Source organism: Asparagus officinalis, chromosome 7, assembly GCF_001876935.1.
Source record: "Asparagus officinalis chromosome 7, Aspof.V1, whole genome shotgun sequence".
Lineage (NCBI taxonomy): Eukaryota > Viridiplantae > Streptophyta > Magnoliopsida > Asparagales > Asparagaceae > Asparagus > Asparagus officinalis.
This window is the reverse complement of record NC_033800.1, coordinates 5,407,654-5,426,141: the sequence shown is the minus strand read 5'-3', so window position 1 is coordinate 5,426,141 and position 18,488 is coordinate 5,407,654. Positions and strand designations below refer to the sequence as shown.

General features: G+C 37.0%; 1 protein-coding gene across 1 annotated transcript in view; it reads left to right on the top strand.

Annotated features, from left to right (window-relative positions):
* The window catches only part of LOC109846606, a 38,057-nt gene that overhangs the window by 13,943 nt on the left and 5,626 nt on the right, over window positions 1-18,488 (top strand). Inside the window, exons 10-22 of the mRNA XM_020415853.1 lie at window positions 2-355; window positions 480-1,088; window positions 1,591-1,659; window positions 2,571-2,684; window positions 2,787-3,032; window positions 8,113-8,160; window positions 8,405-8,545; window positions 9,559-9,690; window positions 9,776-9,838; window positions 10,088-10,198; window positions 10,297-10,380; window positions 10,557-10,604; window positions 10,746-10,820. Coding sequence (XP_020271442.1) covers window positions 2-355; window positions 480-1,088; window positions 1,591-1,659; window positions 2,571-2,684; window positions 2,787-3,032; window positions 8,113-8,160; window positions 8,405-8,545; window positions 9,559-9,690; window positions 9,776-9,838; window positions 10,088-10,198; window positions 10,297-10,380; window positions 10,557-10,604; window positions 10,746-10,820 — 2,094 coding nt within the window. The remainder of the gene's footprint in view (window position 1; window positions 356-479; window positions 1,089-1,590; window positions 1,660-2,570; window positions 2,685-2,786; window positions 3,033-8,112; window positions 8,161-8,404; window positions 8,546-9,558; window positions 9,691-9,775; window positions 9,839-10,087; window positions 10,199-10,296; window positions 10,381-10,556; window positions 10,605-10,745; window positions 10,821-18,488) is intronic.

Here is an 18,488-nt window from a genome sequence, read left to right as displayed (position 1 = left end):
TGGTGCTTTACTTGCAGAAGGAGAGAAAGGTGCTCAGTCCCTTGAGCTTCTTCTCTCACAAATTCATCCAGATCTTCTGGCCGACATGGTTATAGAGACCATGAAAAATTTACCAAAAGATTTTTCTGCTTTACCTGAGGGGAACATAAGCATGCCGCTAAATTCTGAGACATCTTTACCCAGTGTTTCTTCACAAGGTTGGCCTACTGTCTCTTCTGCAGCTTCTGGTCAGTCTTCAGCTTTACCATCTGTATTTGCACCAGCAGTAGTGGGGTCTAATGGAATCATCAGTCCTCCATCTGATATACCTTCAGTCCCTAATATTGTTAATGACATTAAGCGAGACCCAAGAAGGGTAAGATGGATTAAACAAGTAACTGAATTGTACTTCCATTATTTTTGTTATTTATATCTGTCACTTGTTTTAGATGTATATATTGAATAATAGCTGCCGTTATACTAAATTACTTTAGTTCTAGGATCCTCGCCGTCTTGATCCGCGTAGGGCAGAAGTGCCTGCTGGTAGTGGCACTATTCCAATGAACTCAAAGGGAATAGATGGCATGCAGGGGCTGATTGTTTCTTTGAGTAAGCCTACTCCTTTGGAGGCGCCAGTGGTAGATGATGCACCAGTGTCCTTGATGTCTAAAAATGAACTTGAAGCCCCTGAGTGTTTGACTGGTCAAGCGACCGAACAACAGATAACTGAAGAAAATTTGGATATCACCTATGGTTCTGCGGAAAGAGATCCCTCTTTGGAAGGTCAAATGCCTACTGATTTGCCACTCTCCCCAGTATATTCTGCTGATCAGGAGTTAATTACATCCATAGAGACGGTTGAAGATGAAAGTGTTGATGGCAACACACTGGAGTCCAATGAGTATTCATCGTGTACTTCTGCGAGGTTGAGCTCTGGAGATGGTAGTCATGATTTTCCTGCAGTGCCGGATTATATCGAGCTGTCAGATGAACAGAAAATGAAACTTAGCAAATTGGCAATTACAAGGCTGGCTGAAGACTACAAGTCGATTCAAGCTTCTGGCTGTGATCAGCCACACCTTTCAATTCTTGCCCGTCTTGTTGCTCAGGTATTGAAGATGCCCCGTAGTTTTATGTTGGGTCTTAGTCTCATTCTGGTGGTTATTTCAGTGTTCTCACCTCAGTGAATGCGTGATTTAGTTTACTGTTTTGGTGGTCTTGCCTCTTGAATGATTGATTTATCAATTTTCACCATGTTCATCAAACTGTATTCATTAAGAAACAGCCATTAGTAGTCAAGTTGTATTTTATCAGGATAATTTAGATAAATTGCCTTTAATTATTCTTGCTCTTCTCTTTCTTGGCCTAAATCACAGAAAGGAATACCAACAGTATTGGGACTTGACAGAAATTTTCCTTAAATATATCTGTGTCCTATGGCTATTCCTTAGTGCTGTTGTGTAATATGTAACTGCAAGTTGAATATTCCCACAAGTTTTGTTGCGTAAACATTTCAATATGTTCTTTGAGAAGAAATTCATAGCTCCCTGTTTTATTTTTTATATAATTCTTCTTTCACTTGATGTTCATTTTCTTTCTTTTCTGTTTCAGATTGACGCTGACAAAGACCTTGTGACATTCTTTCAAAAGCATATTATTTTGGATTATCATCATAATAAGGTATGTTACATTGCGTGCATGAAGCTGTCTCTTTTCAGTACGTTCTCTTGCATAGTATATCCGTATATGCTTTCTTCTGAAGGACAAGATATAGGCTGTCAGAAATAGCACATTGTTTGGTTTAACAGTTCAAAATATTTGTAGTCTCACGGAGAAGAGTATAAAAAGGGTTCAATTGTCAAGCTCGTGATAAAATATTTGGATCAAGAATCTGTATGCCCCAAGTAATAGAATGAAGCAGCATGCTATTTTCAACAATCCATTTTCTTCTACTTAATTCATAGGAAAAACTAAGTTTCAAGTTCTTTTTACTTGTTTATGAGCACTCTTCCTGAAGTTGATCAACAATTTGGACTGGATTTTCTATTTGTATAGTTTTTATTTTAGCTCGAGGGGTATTAACTTCAAAATCCTTCAAATGTAAGTATGTGATATGATCCAAATTAGAATAAAGTGAAAAAAACTGATGAAATTTATCATACAATAAACAAATTTGTATTATAGATTAGTTGTTACATTTTCTATCTGTAGTGAATAAGTTTACATACAATAAACAAATTTGTATTATAGATTAGTTGTTACATTTTCTATCTGTAGTGAATAAGTTTTTCAGGTTTGAGGTATATAAATTGAAACCATGTGACTTGTAGCATCCCTAACACATTTGCTATGAGTCTGCTTGGACTTTCTATGCAATTCTTCTGCAACACAAACTAACAAATTAAGGTCGCACCTTGGAGATGAAGTGACTTTGAAGTCAACATTAATAATTTTTTTCATAAGGAAATCCTATCTGAGGCATGATAAAAGCCCAAGAGCCAGAATGTAAATATATCCCCTTAATGTGCATCCGAACATGACTACCATCCTAGTTAAACATTAACGTCTTTTAATTTTTGTTGCTTTTTCAGGGGCATGACCTTGCAATGCATGTTCTCTATCATTTGCATGCTGTCACTGTATCTGAACTAGAAGACCATTCTTCCTTGGAAACTCATAATTATGAGAAGTTTCTACTAGCTATTGTAAGTTCTGCAGTTATCTAATGGTTTAGTGTGTTGTTACTTCTTTTCTTTCCTTTACTCTTTTTTCCGTATTATGAAATCTGTGGAATGTTCTTTTGGCAGGCAAAGACCTTACTGGATTCGTTGCCAGCCTCAGATAAGTCATTTAGCAGACTTCTAGGGGAAGCCCCCTCCTTGACCAAATCTGCATTTATATTGTTAGAGGATCTATGTCAGTTGCATGGTTATGAGAACCATACAATAGATACTTCTGATGGTGACCGTATTACTCAGGGACTTGGTGCCCTATGGGGCTTAATTTTGGGAAGGCCACTTTATCGGCAGATTTGCTTAGATATCGCTTTGAAGGTATTGTTTGTAGTTTGTACCATACACACACACACATACATACAACAACATCAAAGCATTTATCCCAAATATTTGGGGTCGGCTATATGAATCATATTTCCATTCCATTTTATTATGGGTCATCTCCTCCATTAAGTTAATCATAATCATATTCTTATTAATTACTTCTAACAAAGTTCTTTTAGTTCTACCTCTAGATCTTCTAGCCCCATAAACTATAATACTATCATTTTTTCTAACCGGTGCACTAAGAGGTCTTCGTTGTACATGACCAAACCATCTGAGTTAATTCTCTCTCATTTTATCCTCAGTCAAAGCAACATCTAATTTACTACGGATGTATTCATTTCTTATCCTATCTTTTAGTATATACTTACTAGACCATGGTAACATTCTCATTTCTGTTGTACTCATTTTTGCGTATGTTTTTTAATTGCCCGACACTGACTTATAAAGCATTGTTGGTCTTGTAACTAACCTAGAGAATTTTCTCTTTAGTTTCATTGATATGCTACGATCATATAATATTCCCAAAGCATTCCTCTATTTCCACCATCCCGATTTGATTCGATGGACAACATCATCCCCAATCTCTCCATCATGCCGAATGATTGATCCTTAATAGGAAAAATGATTTCTTTTAGATATTTTTTGAATATCAATATGTACTGTAGGCTCTCTTCTTTTCTTAGTTTTGCTAAAAATACACTATATATTCTGTTTTTGTTTTACAAATTCTAAAACCTTTAGATTCAAGAGCTTGTCTCTACCTTTCTACTTTAAAAATTATACATCTTCTAATTTCGTCAACTAACACTTTTTTATCCGCAAATAACATACAACATGAGATTTCATCCTGAATGTGCCTAGTAAGTTGGTTAATAGCTAATGAAAAAAGATAAATGACTTAAGGTCGACCCTTGATGTAAATCTTTGGTAATAGGAAACAGTTTAGTCTCTCCTTCATTAGTTCTTATTCTAGTTGTTACTCTATTATACATATCTTTAATCACATCAATATATACTAGATACATGTTTTTTTTGTAAAACTCACTATATTACTTCTCTAGGCACTCTATCATAAGCTTTTTCTATATCTATAAAAACTATCCTTTTTTCTCTATATATCTCTCTATCAACTGTCTCAAAATAAGTATAGATTCTATAGTTGATCTCCCGTGCATAAAACCAAATTAATTTTCAGATATACTTGTCTCCTTTCTTAGTCTTTTCTCAATTACCCTCTCCTAAAGTTTTATAGTATGACTCATGAGTTTTATACCATGATAATTTGAACAACTTTGTATATCTCCTTTATTCTTGTATATCAGTATCAAAGTACTAATCCTCCACTCATTGGACATCCTTTTTGTCCCGATAATCTTATTAAATAATTTAGTTAACTATCCTAAGCTTATATCTCCAAGATATTTCTAAACTTTAATAGGTATATTGTCCTGTCCTACGGTTCTTTTACTTTTTATTTTCTTTAGAGCATCTTTAACCTCACTAGTCTTAATTTTTCGACAATATCTATAGTTCATATCATTCATTATATGATCAAATTCTCTATGTTGCTCACTTATTTGGTTATCATTAAATAATTTATGAAAATAACTCCTCCACCTCTTTTTTATTTTTCCGTCGGTTACTAGAACTCTTTGATATTCGCTTTTAGTATACCTAATATTACCTAAATCCCTACTCTTCCTTTCTCTAATCTCAGGAAGCTTATATATATATGTGTGTGTATATGTGTATATCTTTATATGTATCTTTCTTTCCCTCCTTATATTCTAACTTCTTATAGAAATTCTCATAAGCCTTGTATTTAGTCTCATTCACCGCTCTTTTTGCGTCCTTCCTTGCTCGCTTATATTTCTTTTAGTTTTCCTTGCTCCTACACTTTAGCCATTCTTTATATAATATTTTCTTCTCTCTAACCGCCTTTTGCACACCCTCATTCCACCACCAACTCTCCTTACCATATAATCTATAACATTTAGATCCTTCTAGTATATTTTTAGCCACCTTCTTAATACAAGAAGACTTGCTACTCCATATAATATTAGTCACATTATTCATATTTCATATTTCTTCCTTCATTATCTTATTTTTAAAAATGCATTAAAATCTTTTCTTTTAAGTTCCACAGTTTAGTTCTTAGTATCTTGTTATTGTTAGTTTTTCTACTCCACTTGTTGATAGACATGTCTAATATCATCAATCTATGTTGCGTAGTTAAACTCATGCTAACCTATCCACCTTTCTAGTAAGAAAAAAGTCTATTTGACTACTATTAAATCCACTTTTAAAGGTTATTAAGTGTGTATCCCTTTTTCTAGATTGTGTATTTGCTATTATCAAATCATATAATGTTGCAAACTCTAAAAAGGTAAAGTCACTCAAACATTTTAATGTGCAATAATTAGCTGTCTATCTTGGAATTCCCGCTTTTTATCTGTGAATGGAAGAGAAACTTAACGGTCTCTTGTATGGCTAGACAAAGGGACCATCTGTCATGCTCTTTTTTATTTGGGTTTAGACGGTATAAATGTATTGGTATATGGTACTGAATATAGGCATGTATCAGACAAGTCAATAACAACTAAAGCCTCTATCCTAAATGTTTAGGGTTAGCTACATGAATCCTATTCTTTTATTCCGTTTTATTATGAGTCATCTCCTCTATTAAGCTAAGCATAATCATACCTTTCTTGATTGTTTTCAACCAAGTTCTTTTAGGTCTACCTCTAGATCTCTTTGCTCCATTAGCTATAATATCATCAATTTTTCTAATCGACAATGTTTTAATTATCGGCCGATAAACCAATAATATTATCGGCGATTTATCGGTTTTGGGGGCCTTCTGCTATGATAAGTTCAATTCTAGGTTGGTTATCGTTTTTGAATGTTTATCACCGATAATGCGGTAACAAAGTGAGTTATCAGTCGATATTGTCGACCAAAAATCAGAATTATCGGCATTTGGTTTTAGTTTTGATTTCAGGCAACAGACATCTATTCAATGCACTTTAAATCCAACCCGACCCGAGTTTCTACCATTTGTTAGTAATCCTAAACATAGCTATTTATATTTGGTTTTTTCTATAGAGTGCCCATGGGCACTCTATAAGAGAGAAGAGAGATAGAGAGAAGTGAGTTGCCCATGGGCCCTCCTGATTTGCACTAAATTCTATGGGCAATTCATTTCTCTCTATCTCTCTCCTCTTTTATAGAGTGCCTATGGGCACTCTATAGAAAATCCTTTATATTTTGGTATGTTTATATTTCATTAAGTATGATCAGATTACATTTTAGAATATTATATTATGTATATCATCATTCGGTAATGACACTCCAATAAATCTTATCCCCGATATGTGTCCGGTATCCACTATCTGATATGGATTCTGACCGTCTGATAAGTCCCCGATATCTGATATTTAAAATCTTGCTAATCAGTACACTAAAAGGTCTACGTTGTACATGATCATGCCACATTAATCGATTCTCTCTCATTTTATCCTCAATAGGAGCAACTTCTAATTTACTACAGATGCATACCTTATTTTTTAGTGTATACCTGCTAGACCATCTCAACATTCTCATTTTTGCTACACTCATTTTTTTACACCTTGTTTTTTAATTGCCCAACATTTCAAACCATTAAGCATCGTTAGTCTTATAATTGCCCTATAAAATTTTTCTTTATGTCTTATAAGTATTCTATGATCACACAAGACTCTTGAAGCACTCCTCCATTTTAACCATCTCGATTTGATTTGATTGACAAAATCATCCTTAATCTCATCATCATGCGAAATGATTGATCTTATGTAACGAAATTGATTACTTTTAGCTATCTCTTGCCCATTAATATGTACTATAGGCTATTTTCTTCTTTTAGTTTTACTAAAAATACATTCTATATATTTTGTTTTTTGTTCTACTAATTTTAAAACATTTAGTTTCAAGAACTTGCCTCCACTTTTCTACTTTAGAAATTATACTTGTTCTAGTCTCGTCAACTAATACTATATCATCAGCAAATAACATACACCATGACAGTTCATCCTAAATATGTCTAGTAGGTAACATACACCACACTTCATCCTGAATATGTCTAGTAAGTTGGTCCATAACTAAAGCAAAAAGATAATAGCGTAAGGCTGACCCTTGATGTAAACCTATGGTTATAAAAAATAACTTAGTTTCTCCTTAATTAGTTCTTACTTTAGTTGTTACTCTATCATACATATCTTTAATCACATTAATATATAAACTAGATACGTGTTTCTTTTCTAAAACTCAGCACATAACCTCCCTAGTTACTCTATCATAAGCTTTTTTTTAGGTGTATGAAAATCATGTGTAAATTCTTTCTTTTCTCCTTATATTTCTCCATCAGCCTTTTCAAAATATGTATGGGCTCCATAGTTAACCTTCCGGGCATAAAACCGAATTGATTTTCAGATACACTTGTCTCTTTTCTTAGTCTTTGTTCAATTACCCTCTCCCAAAGTTTCATTGTATGACTCATGAGTTTAATACCACGATAATTTGAGCAACTTTGTACTCATCTCATAAGCAATTTGCTGGTGGAACTTGTGTGGGAGCAAGCACACTCATGACCTTTATTCAGGTGCATTCTAGATATTTGTTCTGTCATTTATTATTAGTTTGAACTCTTCATAAAAAGTTAATCTTCTTCATTAAGAAAGATATTATGGTTTATTAGATAAATTATGTAAATATCAACATTGGTCTAGGCTTTAAATCAACATTGCTTCGGATTTTGGTTGACATGCATTGATTTGATAAATAGATTTAGGTTTTTTCGGTCAGGATTAGTTTAAGGTACATGTCATATTGACAAAATTTATAAGAAGAGATTTGTAGATGAGCCATACCTACTAAACTGTCTTTGAAAACTCAATTTTGATTAATAGATTCGTATACAAAAACTGTTATGACTTCTACTGGTGTAGAAAAGAAATGAATATATGTTGTTTTCCCTTACTTTTCTAAATTTAAGCGATCGTCTTTTACAAAATCCTGTGGATTTTTCACCTTGCAGTGCTCAGTTCACTCTCATGATGAAGTTAGAACCAAAGCTATCAGATTGGTATGAAATCACTTACCCACACTTTAACGCATTGCTCTTATTACTATTTATTGTTCCCTCTATTACATGTACAATGTTCCTTTGAACTATTTTTACATTAAAGTGTGAATACTGGCAAGCCTTGTACCAAACAGATTATTTTTTTTCCTTTTTCTTTTTTTGCTTTACTGCTTATTTCTCCATATATTTTCCCCCCTTTGTTCATAATCTCTCTCTCTCTCTCTCTCTCAAACATTCTATTCAGGTGGCAAACAAGCTCTTTCTTCTACCCTATGCAGCAGAAAGTATTGAGAAGTTTGCGAAGGACATGTTGTTTTCGGTTGTTGATCAGCAAGTTACTGAAGCGGAGACCAAAGATCTGGCATCCAGTGAACAAATGACAGAAGTAATATGATAATTTCCTGTTTACTAAAGTATTATTTTTTATCTGAAGGCCCTATATCTCGCCCGCCCCCCCCCGCCCCTCCTCTTTTTCCTCCTATTTGGAACTTTGTGTCTTTGAGCACTGGGTTGGAACTTAACTACTAATTCACATGATAAGTTATAGTTCATTGGCAGCAGATATGTTACATCCAATAAATGAATAAAATCAGCAAGAGCTATCTATTTGTGTCCATCATTCTTCTATCGACAGGTAGAAGTGAGTATTCCACCGGTTCTATCTAATCATATGGGTTTTTAAGTTCTGAAAGTTGAAATGAGTTTACAGAACACAGATAGGAGTAATACTGGATGTGTTACGTCCAAGAAATAAATTTAATCACCATCAGCTGTCTATTTGTGTCCATCGTGCTTCTATTAAGAGTTAGAAGTGTCCAGAATGATGGGTCTTACGGTTCTGGAAGTTGAAATGAGTTTATTGAACACAAGTAGAAGTGATATTATTCTTCCTGTAAACAAAGTTTTTTATTGGTACATCCCTTGTGCAACACTAAATGAGCATGCAGACTACCATGCCGTCTAAAGTGGTATTACATTGTGGTACCTGTATGTGTCATCAAATAGGAAATGATCAATGCATTTTGTAACATCGAAAATTTTTGAGATCACCAAAACCGTGTGATAATAGTTGATATTTTGTTTACTGTGTTGGTTTACGAAATCTTTTCTAAAACTTTGGATGTAGCTTAGGCAGGCCTTCTCCTTGGAAACATAGATCTTTCATGATTTTATTTCATGTGTACACATTAGATTTTTCATATTATCCACAACGGGAGGGGATAATGAGAATGCTTATCTAACAAAAGATTTTATATTACTATCTCGTGTTAAGACCAGTTCTCTTTACAATGATGTCCCTTATCTGTAAAATTTTAACTGCATCATCATCTACTGGAGCCATTTTCTTTACTGTTTAAACAAATAATTTTGATCATGAATATATGTACATTTTTTCAGACAGGTCGCCAGGAAACTTCTATTAATGGTTCTCATTATTCTGAGCTTGGACCTGAAAGTGGGCCGGGCATTCAATTATCTCCACATAGTATTCAGCGACAAACTTCATTATTCTTTGCTCTTTGCACAAAGGTCTTCATTTCTTCTATTAATGTCTGCCTCTGCTTTTCTTTTCTGTTTTGGGCCTGTTATACTAACTATATATGTTCTTTAGCAGAAGCCCAGTCTACTTCGTCTTGTATTTGATGTCTATGGAAGGGCGTCGAAGGTTGTCAAACAGGTATCATTCTTTTGTCTATGTTGGTTCATGTTTCTGCGTAGGCTTGTTGAATTACTCGTAATTTATTAGCATAGAGGAAATGCATACCCTACTATCAACCTGTAGAGTTTCTATGATCTGTAGAGTTTTATGTATATCAAACACTATTCTTTTGTTCATTTCACTTATTAGCTGCTTCTGTTATCAATTTATGACAACGTAAAGCATTCGGTATTCAGATATTATTTATGCTGACTGTTAAACTTGCAGTCTATCCATCGTCATGTTCCTGGTCTTGTAAGAAATTTAGGCCCATCATATCCTGAACTGCTGCAGATAGTTGCTGATCCACCTGAAGGAAGTGAAAATCTCATAACACTGGTACATCTTACTACTAAAATCTATTTCTTTATGCAAGTTTACATATTTTCATGTATTTCAAATGACTCTTCTCTTTCCTATTTATTTCTCACTTTAAGCTATTACAACTGATGACTGAAGAATCAACACCTTCTGCGGATCTTATTGCTTCTGTCAAACATTTGTATGATACAAAACTGAAGGTAGAAATGGTCTCCCTTTATATAGCTTATTTCATATTTTGTTCTTTTTTGGGAGTATCCACTCCTTTTGTTTTATGTATTTAATTGAATTCTTCTATGATATCTATAGATGATTCAGTGTCATTTAGCCTTTGTCTGGTTTTAGTCTAATAAATGCTTATGCTTATCTCATGCAGGATGTCTCCATTCTCATTCCAATGCTTTCTTCACTTTCGAAAGATGAGGTCTTTTCTCCATTTTATTTACCCTAATCTCTTAATGAATTATATTTGTTCAGAAGTTAATCAAGTAGGACGTGCGTCTTTTATTCTACTTGTGTAAAAGATTATTACTTAAGCATTGCTAATATCTAATAATTCCGTCAGGTTTTGCCTATCTTCCCACAGCTTGTTGATCTGCCTTTGGAGAAGTTTCAAGCTGCACTTGATCGTATTTTACAGGTACGTTGTGACATTTTAACCATTAAATGTCAGACTTGGGATCATGCTTTCGCGGGTTTTTTGTGAATGTTATGATTCTTCATTCTCGTTTGTGCAAAAGCGACATGTTGAACATGATAGGGAGGAAGGCTGGGTGGAAGGGTTTGGTTTACTTTTGAGATGTGGCTGTAGGCTTGTAGAGGGTTATAAGATGATGAGGGTCCAAGATTTGACTGAACCACGGGAAAATGTTTGTTTCTCATTAACCAAGATCGAACACTGGAATTACAATGAGAAAACCCCAAATCACAATCACCACAACAAAATCACAGATTTCTAGGGATACAACCCTTTATCTATTAGACATTCTAAGCACAAAACAACTATGCCTAACTAAGCAACTCTAGCCTTTACAACTCCAAAACCCAAATCACAATCCACCCAAACCCAAATCAAAATCCATGCAAGACGAAACCTACAATCACACACACCGGGGAAGAATGAGAAGAAGGCTTGTTGAACGAAAGAAGTCGGAAGTCGAGGAGGAGACGAAGAGCAATGAAGGCCAGAGATGAACCGATGACGGAAGAAATTTTAAAAAAAGAAGTGGGTGAGAGGGGGGGGAGAGAGTGGTGATTCATCCTATACAAGAGCTCTTGAAAGAGGGCTTAAATAGTTAGGGTATCCATTGATGCTGTAAGATAACGGGTCAGGTGATCGGTTGGTTTGTTTCGAATTAATCCGACCCGCATCACTTGTGGTCAATTGGACTGAGTGAGCCTATTTGAATCCAAAACCTCAACAGGCCCATCTCTATTTGGGTTAGCCCCTCTCATTATTTCATCTGTGAATGTATCAACGACTCCCCCCTTTGAATTCAACCTTGTCTCAAGGTCGAAATCTTGAAAGCGCTTTATGAGGTCCCAATAAATTTTCAATGTTGCAGCAACTGCATCTAAATTCTTCTATTTGACAAGCACTTCTGTCATTGCATTGTTGTTGCGAGGGAACATTCGATGCTCGAGGTTAGACATCGGCTCTAGGACAATGACTAAATCATCTGGGGAAAGTCTAGTAGAAGCAGACAATGATAGGCTGAGATGTTTCTTGAGAAGAGACACGTGAAAACATGGCGAATTCTGGAATCAGTAGGGAGAGCCAAACGGTAAGCTACCGGACCAACACGTGTCGGGATCGCGAAGGGGCCATAGAAATGCAGGGATAATTTTTTAGTGCACCACTGATCCCCAACAAAGAGCTAACGATATTGCTAGAGATTTAGATAAACTGTGTCTCCGATAGAAAACTCTATCATTCCAAGTCTGCCAAGCGCTTCGTGCGTTCTTGAGCCAACCGCAAGTTATCTTTGAGTTGCTGGAGCACTATATCTCGAGACTGATAGGAAGCACCTGCTACAAAGTGGGTAGAGGAAGGTGTATATGAAAGGAAAGTAGCGGTTTGCGACCATATAGTATTTCATAAGGGGCAAATTTAGTAGACGAGTGCTAAGAGGTGTTGTACTAATATTCCGCCTATGACAACCAAGAGGCCTAGTCCTTTGGTTTGGAGCTACAGAAGCAGCGCATGTAAGTTTCAAGTATTTGATTGACAATCTCAGTCTGACCATCAGTTTGTGGATGATAAGTTGAGCTAAGGGAAAGTTTCACACCATGAGAGGACATCAGGCCTTGTCAATGGTTGCTCGTGAGTATAGTACCGCTATCTGAAATGATTGATTTGAACATCCCATACAGTTTGCAAGCTACATCAGTGATGATGCTTACACTTTAGAAGCCATGAATGGGTGGGAAAGAGTGGGAAAATGAGCATACTTGGAGACACGATCACACCACAACTAGAATAATAGATTTACCATGACTGGGTGGAAGTCCCTCTATAAAATCCATAGAGACGTCTTCCCAAACTTGTTCGGGTATCGGGAGTGGCTGGAGGAGACCGACCGAAGAAACAAAGTCTTTTTTGTTTCTTTGGCAGATGTTGCAACCGCGAATACAACGACGCACATCGCCTTTCATGCCTTACCAATAAAAAGCATGACGCAACCTATGTAAAGTCTTTTCAACTCTTGAATGGCTAGCTAAAGAGGTGTTATGGTGCTCAAATATGATGGTTTGTTGTAGGTCAGTTGTAGGGCTAATGAGCACTCTTTCTTTGTAGTAGAAAATATTGATGGTTTGTTGTAGGTCAGTTGTAGGGCTAATGAACACTTCTTTGTAGTAGAAAATATTGTTTTTGAGGGTGATGTTTGTGGGCAACGGAGAGTGAGTATCCAGTTGTGCGCGCAATTGGAGAAAGAATGGATCAGATGCTTGCATACAGGTGATGACATCCCACCAATTGGCTTTGACTGTGACGAGAGAGAGTAAAGAGTGGTTTCTTCGAACTGGTAAGAAAGGTTATCAGTCGCTTTGTTATCACGACCTTTTTTGTAGTTGACGATATAAGGAAAATCATGTAGTTTTGATAGCTAGTGGTGTTGCCCATCGGTGGATAGGCGTTGATCGAGCAAGTGCTTGAGCGGCTTGTGGTCTGTGTTAATGATAAATTACCAACTATATAGATATTGCCTCCATTTATTGACAGCGAGAAGAATGGCTATCATTTCCTTATCATAGGCTGATGCAAACCGGCCTTTGGTCTTGAAGGATATATATGTGTGTGTGTGTGATAGGATGACCCTCTTACATTAGGACTGCATTGATTCCCTCTTGTGAAGCGTCACATTCGATGACAAATGTTTTGTGTGTGTGTGATAGGATGACTCTCTTGCATTAGGACCGCATTGATTCCCTCTTGTGAAGCGTCACATTCGATGACAAATGTTTTAGAGAAGTCAAAGTAAGCTTAAAATTAGGGAAGATGATATGACACTCTTAAGTTTATCAAAGGCCTCTTGAGCAGTCATGGACCATCGGAAAACACCCTTCTTGGTAAGGGCAGTTAAAGGCGCTGCTATCTTACCAAAGTTGCGGATAAACTTGCGGTAATACCCCGCAAGACCCAAAGAACCATAAGTTTTAGGGGTTGGCTATGAAGTGATGGCATCAATTATTTAAAGATTAAGTGCTATGCTCTCGGTTGAGACAATATGCCCAAGATAGCCAACTTGAGATTGAGCAAAGCAACATTTAGATAATTTGGTGAAGAGTTGATTGGCTTGAAGGATTTGAAGAGCAGTGTCAAGGGGTGAAATATGGGCATCCCAAGAGTTGCTATCAATTTGAATTTCATCGAAGAAGACGAGTACGAATCGCCAAAGATATGGACGGAAGATGTCATTCATCAATGACTGGAAAGTAAACAGGGCGTTAATGAGCCCGAAGGGCATCACTAAGTACTCATAGTGACCGAAGTGAGTTCGAAAAGCGGTTTTATGGACATCATCTGGAGCCATTCGAATTTGATGGTAACCTAATCGAAGACCCAGTTTGGAGAAGAAACAAGAACCATGAAGTTCGTCTAAAAGGTCATCAATCAATGGAATTGGGTATTTATCTTTGATAGTGAGTCTGATTAAGAGCATGATAATCACACAGAAATGCCATGAGCCATCATGCTTCTTCACTAATACCATGGGGGATGAAAATAGGCTCCGACTCGGTCTAATGATGCCTGAAGTTAGCATTTCCTGGACCATTGTTTCTATAACATTATTCTGATCATGACTATAGCGGTAAGGTCTGGTACAAACAGGTTTAGATCCTAGAATCAAGGGAATATGATGATCATAAGATCTTTAGGGTGGTAATATAGGAGTGGTGCAGAAGACGGAAGAATATTTGCCTAGTAGTGTATTGACGATTTTAATGTAGCTTTAGAAAAGGACTGAACTTTAGAAGCAAGGAGGAGAACTCTATGATACTTATTGAGAAAATGAGACATGCTTTGTTCGTCCACTAAGAGAGCTTTAGAAGCTGTATTGCCACGAATAGTATACGACATACCTTCAATATGAAATTTAATTGCCCTGTTAATGAAGTCTAGTGTAGTTTCCCTATGGAAGTCATCCATTCAGTCCTCAAGACAATATGATAGTTGCCAATTGGCAAGATCAAGGAGTTGGCATATAGGTTAAGGTCTTGACAACCTTGATCGGACTGGAAGCCCCCTCCAGTAATTTGAACAGTAAAACTGGAGAAATTATTGGTGGGGAGTTTTGCTTTACACACATTCTAAGGATCAATATAGTTACATGACGCTCCACTATCAATCAATATGTGAACAGGGATGTCATGGATAGAGTCAGAGAGACTGATGGAGTGAAGGGAATTAACACCTTGGATGACATTATGTATGATGGTAGGAATCTCATCGGACTCAGACGGTTCCTCAAGTGAAGGAGTAGCCTCATCATCATCAGAGTCATGAATCCAAGAGCCTTCGGCAAGGAAAAGTGTTTGTCTTACATTTATGCCTTGAAGTATATTTTTCAATGCAAGTGAAGCAAAGACCCTTGTGACGTCGCTCTATAATCTCCATGGCTGAAAGTCGTTTGGGTCCTGATTGTTGGAGCAACGCTAGTAGGTGGAGGGAGGGGTGGAGGTTCGGTGTAGGAGGGACTTGAATGTAAACGAGAAGTGTACCAATTTGGTCCTGTGGGACGACGTTGTGCTATATAATTGCTATCATGATTAAGGGGCAACCAAAATTCATATTGTAAGGTTTGTGGACAAACCACCCTCACATAATGTATTAACTCCTCCTTTAAGCGGCCAATATAAGCACCAATGAGACGTTCCTCTAATAGACCATGCACCAAGATACTGAGCTTGAGGAATCTACGTTGATATTCTTTAATTATGGATGTCTGTTTGATGCGAAATAAGGCAATCGAGGGGTTATGATAATTGTGAGGCCCAAACCTTGCTCTAATCCATTGTGAATGATTCCCAAGTAGGGGTGCATTCGGTTCGGATACGGTTCGGATATGACACTTACCATATCCATATTCGCTTTCTAAAAACGCATACGAATACGTGTACGGATATTCATCCGTAAGAAAAAGACATGACCATATCCGCACTAAACGGAAACGGATACGGTTCGGATATTAGAAAAACAAATACGGATATTAATCGGATATTTGAAAAATGAATATGAATCGGATATGACAAAAAAATGCATATGATTATAATATTTCACAAACTAAATATAACTAAAAGAAGCATTCATATTAAACATAATCAAGATAAGTTTATTCAAGCATAAAGAAATTGTCACCTCATAGACATAAATACTAATTCTCATGTAGACCAATCTTAACAAATTACTATGAACTCTTCAAACACACTCTTTATCTTTAATGTTGGTATGCATCCTTGCATAAACTAACCTAGAATGAGCTGTGAATCCTAATTCTATATCACTAGATATAACCTGAGTGTTAGCTTGCATTTAATCATAATTCTAATGGTCTGAGAATTCATTTCCTTGAAAACCTACAAGTTGTTTACAACATGAAATCAAGTTACACCTAGGTGATTAATAGAAAATGTCAGTAGATCCAATGCTACGTTTTACAAACAAATGCATGCTATTATGGGGCCTAGATTATGCGAAAATATTTATTTTAGAGCATCCTCAAGATTACCTTGGTTACAAAGTCACAACAAATATCACATTATGAAGATATGAATTCACCAATGCAAGCCAATAATATTTGTAAACACTTTACCTATATAATTCTCAAGTCTAATCCAAACAACAAAAAAGTGCAGAAATTTACTAAGATGGCAAGACTGATAAGAAGAAATTAGGGTTTTTCACTTTAGTCAACAAAAGGCTGGAAATTAGGGCTTTTATCAAACAAAATATTAGGACATCAACAAATTAGGGTTTTGAGTTCACCTTAGTGATAGACGAAATTGAGGAGAAGAAGAGGAGATCGGCGTTGACGGTTGCCGATGAAGAAGAGGACGAGGCGGACTTCTTGAAATCGTCAAGCAAAGAAGGCCAGAGCGCAGAGGACGAGGCTTGAATGGGGAGCCGGAGCTGGAGGATCTCGGAGGCGAAGTCTGGACTTTTTAGATTGAATTAAATTCGGGTCGGGTTGCGGATAACATGAGTATATGTTACAGACCCGACCCGATATAAGTATTAGCAACTTAGTTATTTAGCACATTTCAAACATCATGATATCCAAACTGTATCCGCAATTTTGACCCGACAACCGTATCCGGATGAAAAATCATAATCATAATCATATTCTAAATCATCCGGTCGGTTTTAATTTTTCCCTATCATATCCGCTTTTTTAACAGATACGGTTGCGATTGGTCCGAATATAACCGAACCGTTTTGCACCCCTATTCCCAAGTCCTAACCCTATGATGTATTTGGTAGAAAGAGTAAAACCACTCTATGGCATCATCACGAAGATAGAACAGGCTGAATGGCACCCGACCATGGTCTAGAGTATTGTGCAAGAGAAAATAGTATTCCATTTGAAATATCTAGTTAAGGATAGCAATTCCAAACTCACCAGAGAATGCGGGGAGGTCAAGTTTAGCCTGTTTAGGGGGTGTGAATTATGGTGGGGGTAGGCATATTGTAAGGGATGTATGGGTAGGTTGGGTGGGAGAAATTGAAGGGGATGGGTCCTGGAATTGGACCGCCTCCTAGTGAAGCAAGATCAATGTGAGAGGTTAGGTTTTGGGGTTGAGTAGATAGAGGCCAAGCTGTGGGGTGTAGAGGAACTTGATTGGATTGCAATGGATATTGAAACCCAAAACCCATCAACATAGCAGTAGTTGGCACCATAGGTTGCATCGGTGCCATAGATGTAGGCATCCAAGATTTCACAGATGGCATATGGACAATAGGAGTGGACATCACAGATTGCAATGACATTGTAGGGGAGAACACACAAGGCAAAGAAGCAACCACCTGAGTAGAAGGGTGTAATACCTCAGCACTGCTGATCGGGGGTACCATAAGGAGTTGGCGATAGAGGAGGCATGGGAACTGGAAGAATTCCCTCGGCTCCACTGCTTGCCCCTGGATCTGATGGAGTCGCATTAGTGTGCATGTGTTGCATTGCAGCCGCTAAAGTTGCAATCTGGTTGTCGAAACCCAATATCTTATCTCCAAGCAGCTTGATGTGACCTTTATGATTTGATCCTTGTCTCGAGAGGAGATGATATTGTTCCGTTAGTAGGGGAAATGAGAGGACAGGATACCGGTTGCCCTGGTGAGGCCACACGAGACCTGTCATTAGACAAACCCCACTAACGTGGATGAAGTGAGGCATCTTCCTCAACAAGCGTCCCATCTCCCATCGCAGAATCAACGGGCTGAATCAACGAGCTCTGATACCACTGATGAAGGTCCAACATTTGACTGAGCCATGGGAAAATGTTTGTTTCTCATTAACCAAGTTCGAACACATGAATTACAATGAGAAAACCCCAAATCACAATCACCACAACAAAATCACATATTTCTAGGGGTACATCCATTTATTAGATCTTCTAACCACAAAATAACTAGGACTAAGTAAGCAAATCTAGCGTTTACAACTCCAAAACCCAAATCACAATCCATGCAAGACAAACTTACAATCATACACACCAGAGAAGAATGAGAAGAAGGCTTGTTGAGCGAAAGAAGCCGGAGGTCAATGAGGAGACAAAGAGCAGCAAAGGCCAAAGATGAAAAAAAATTAAAAGG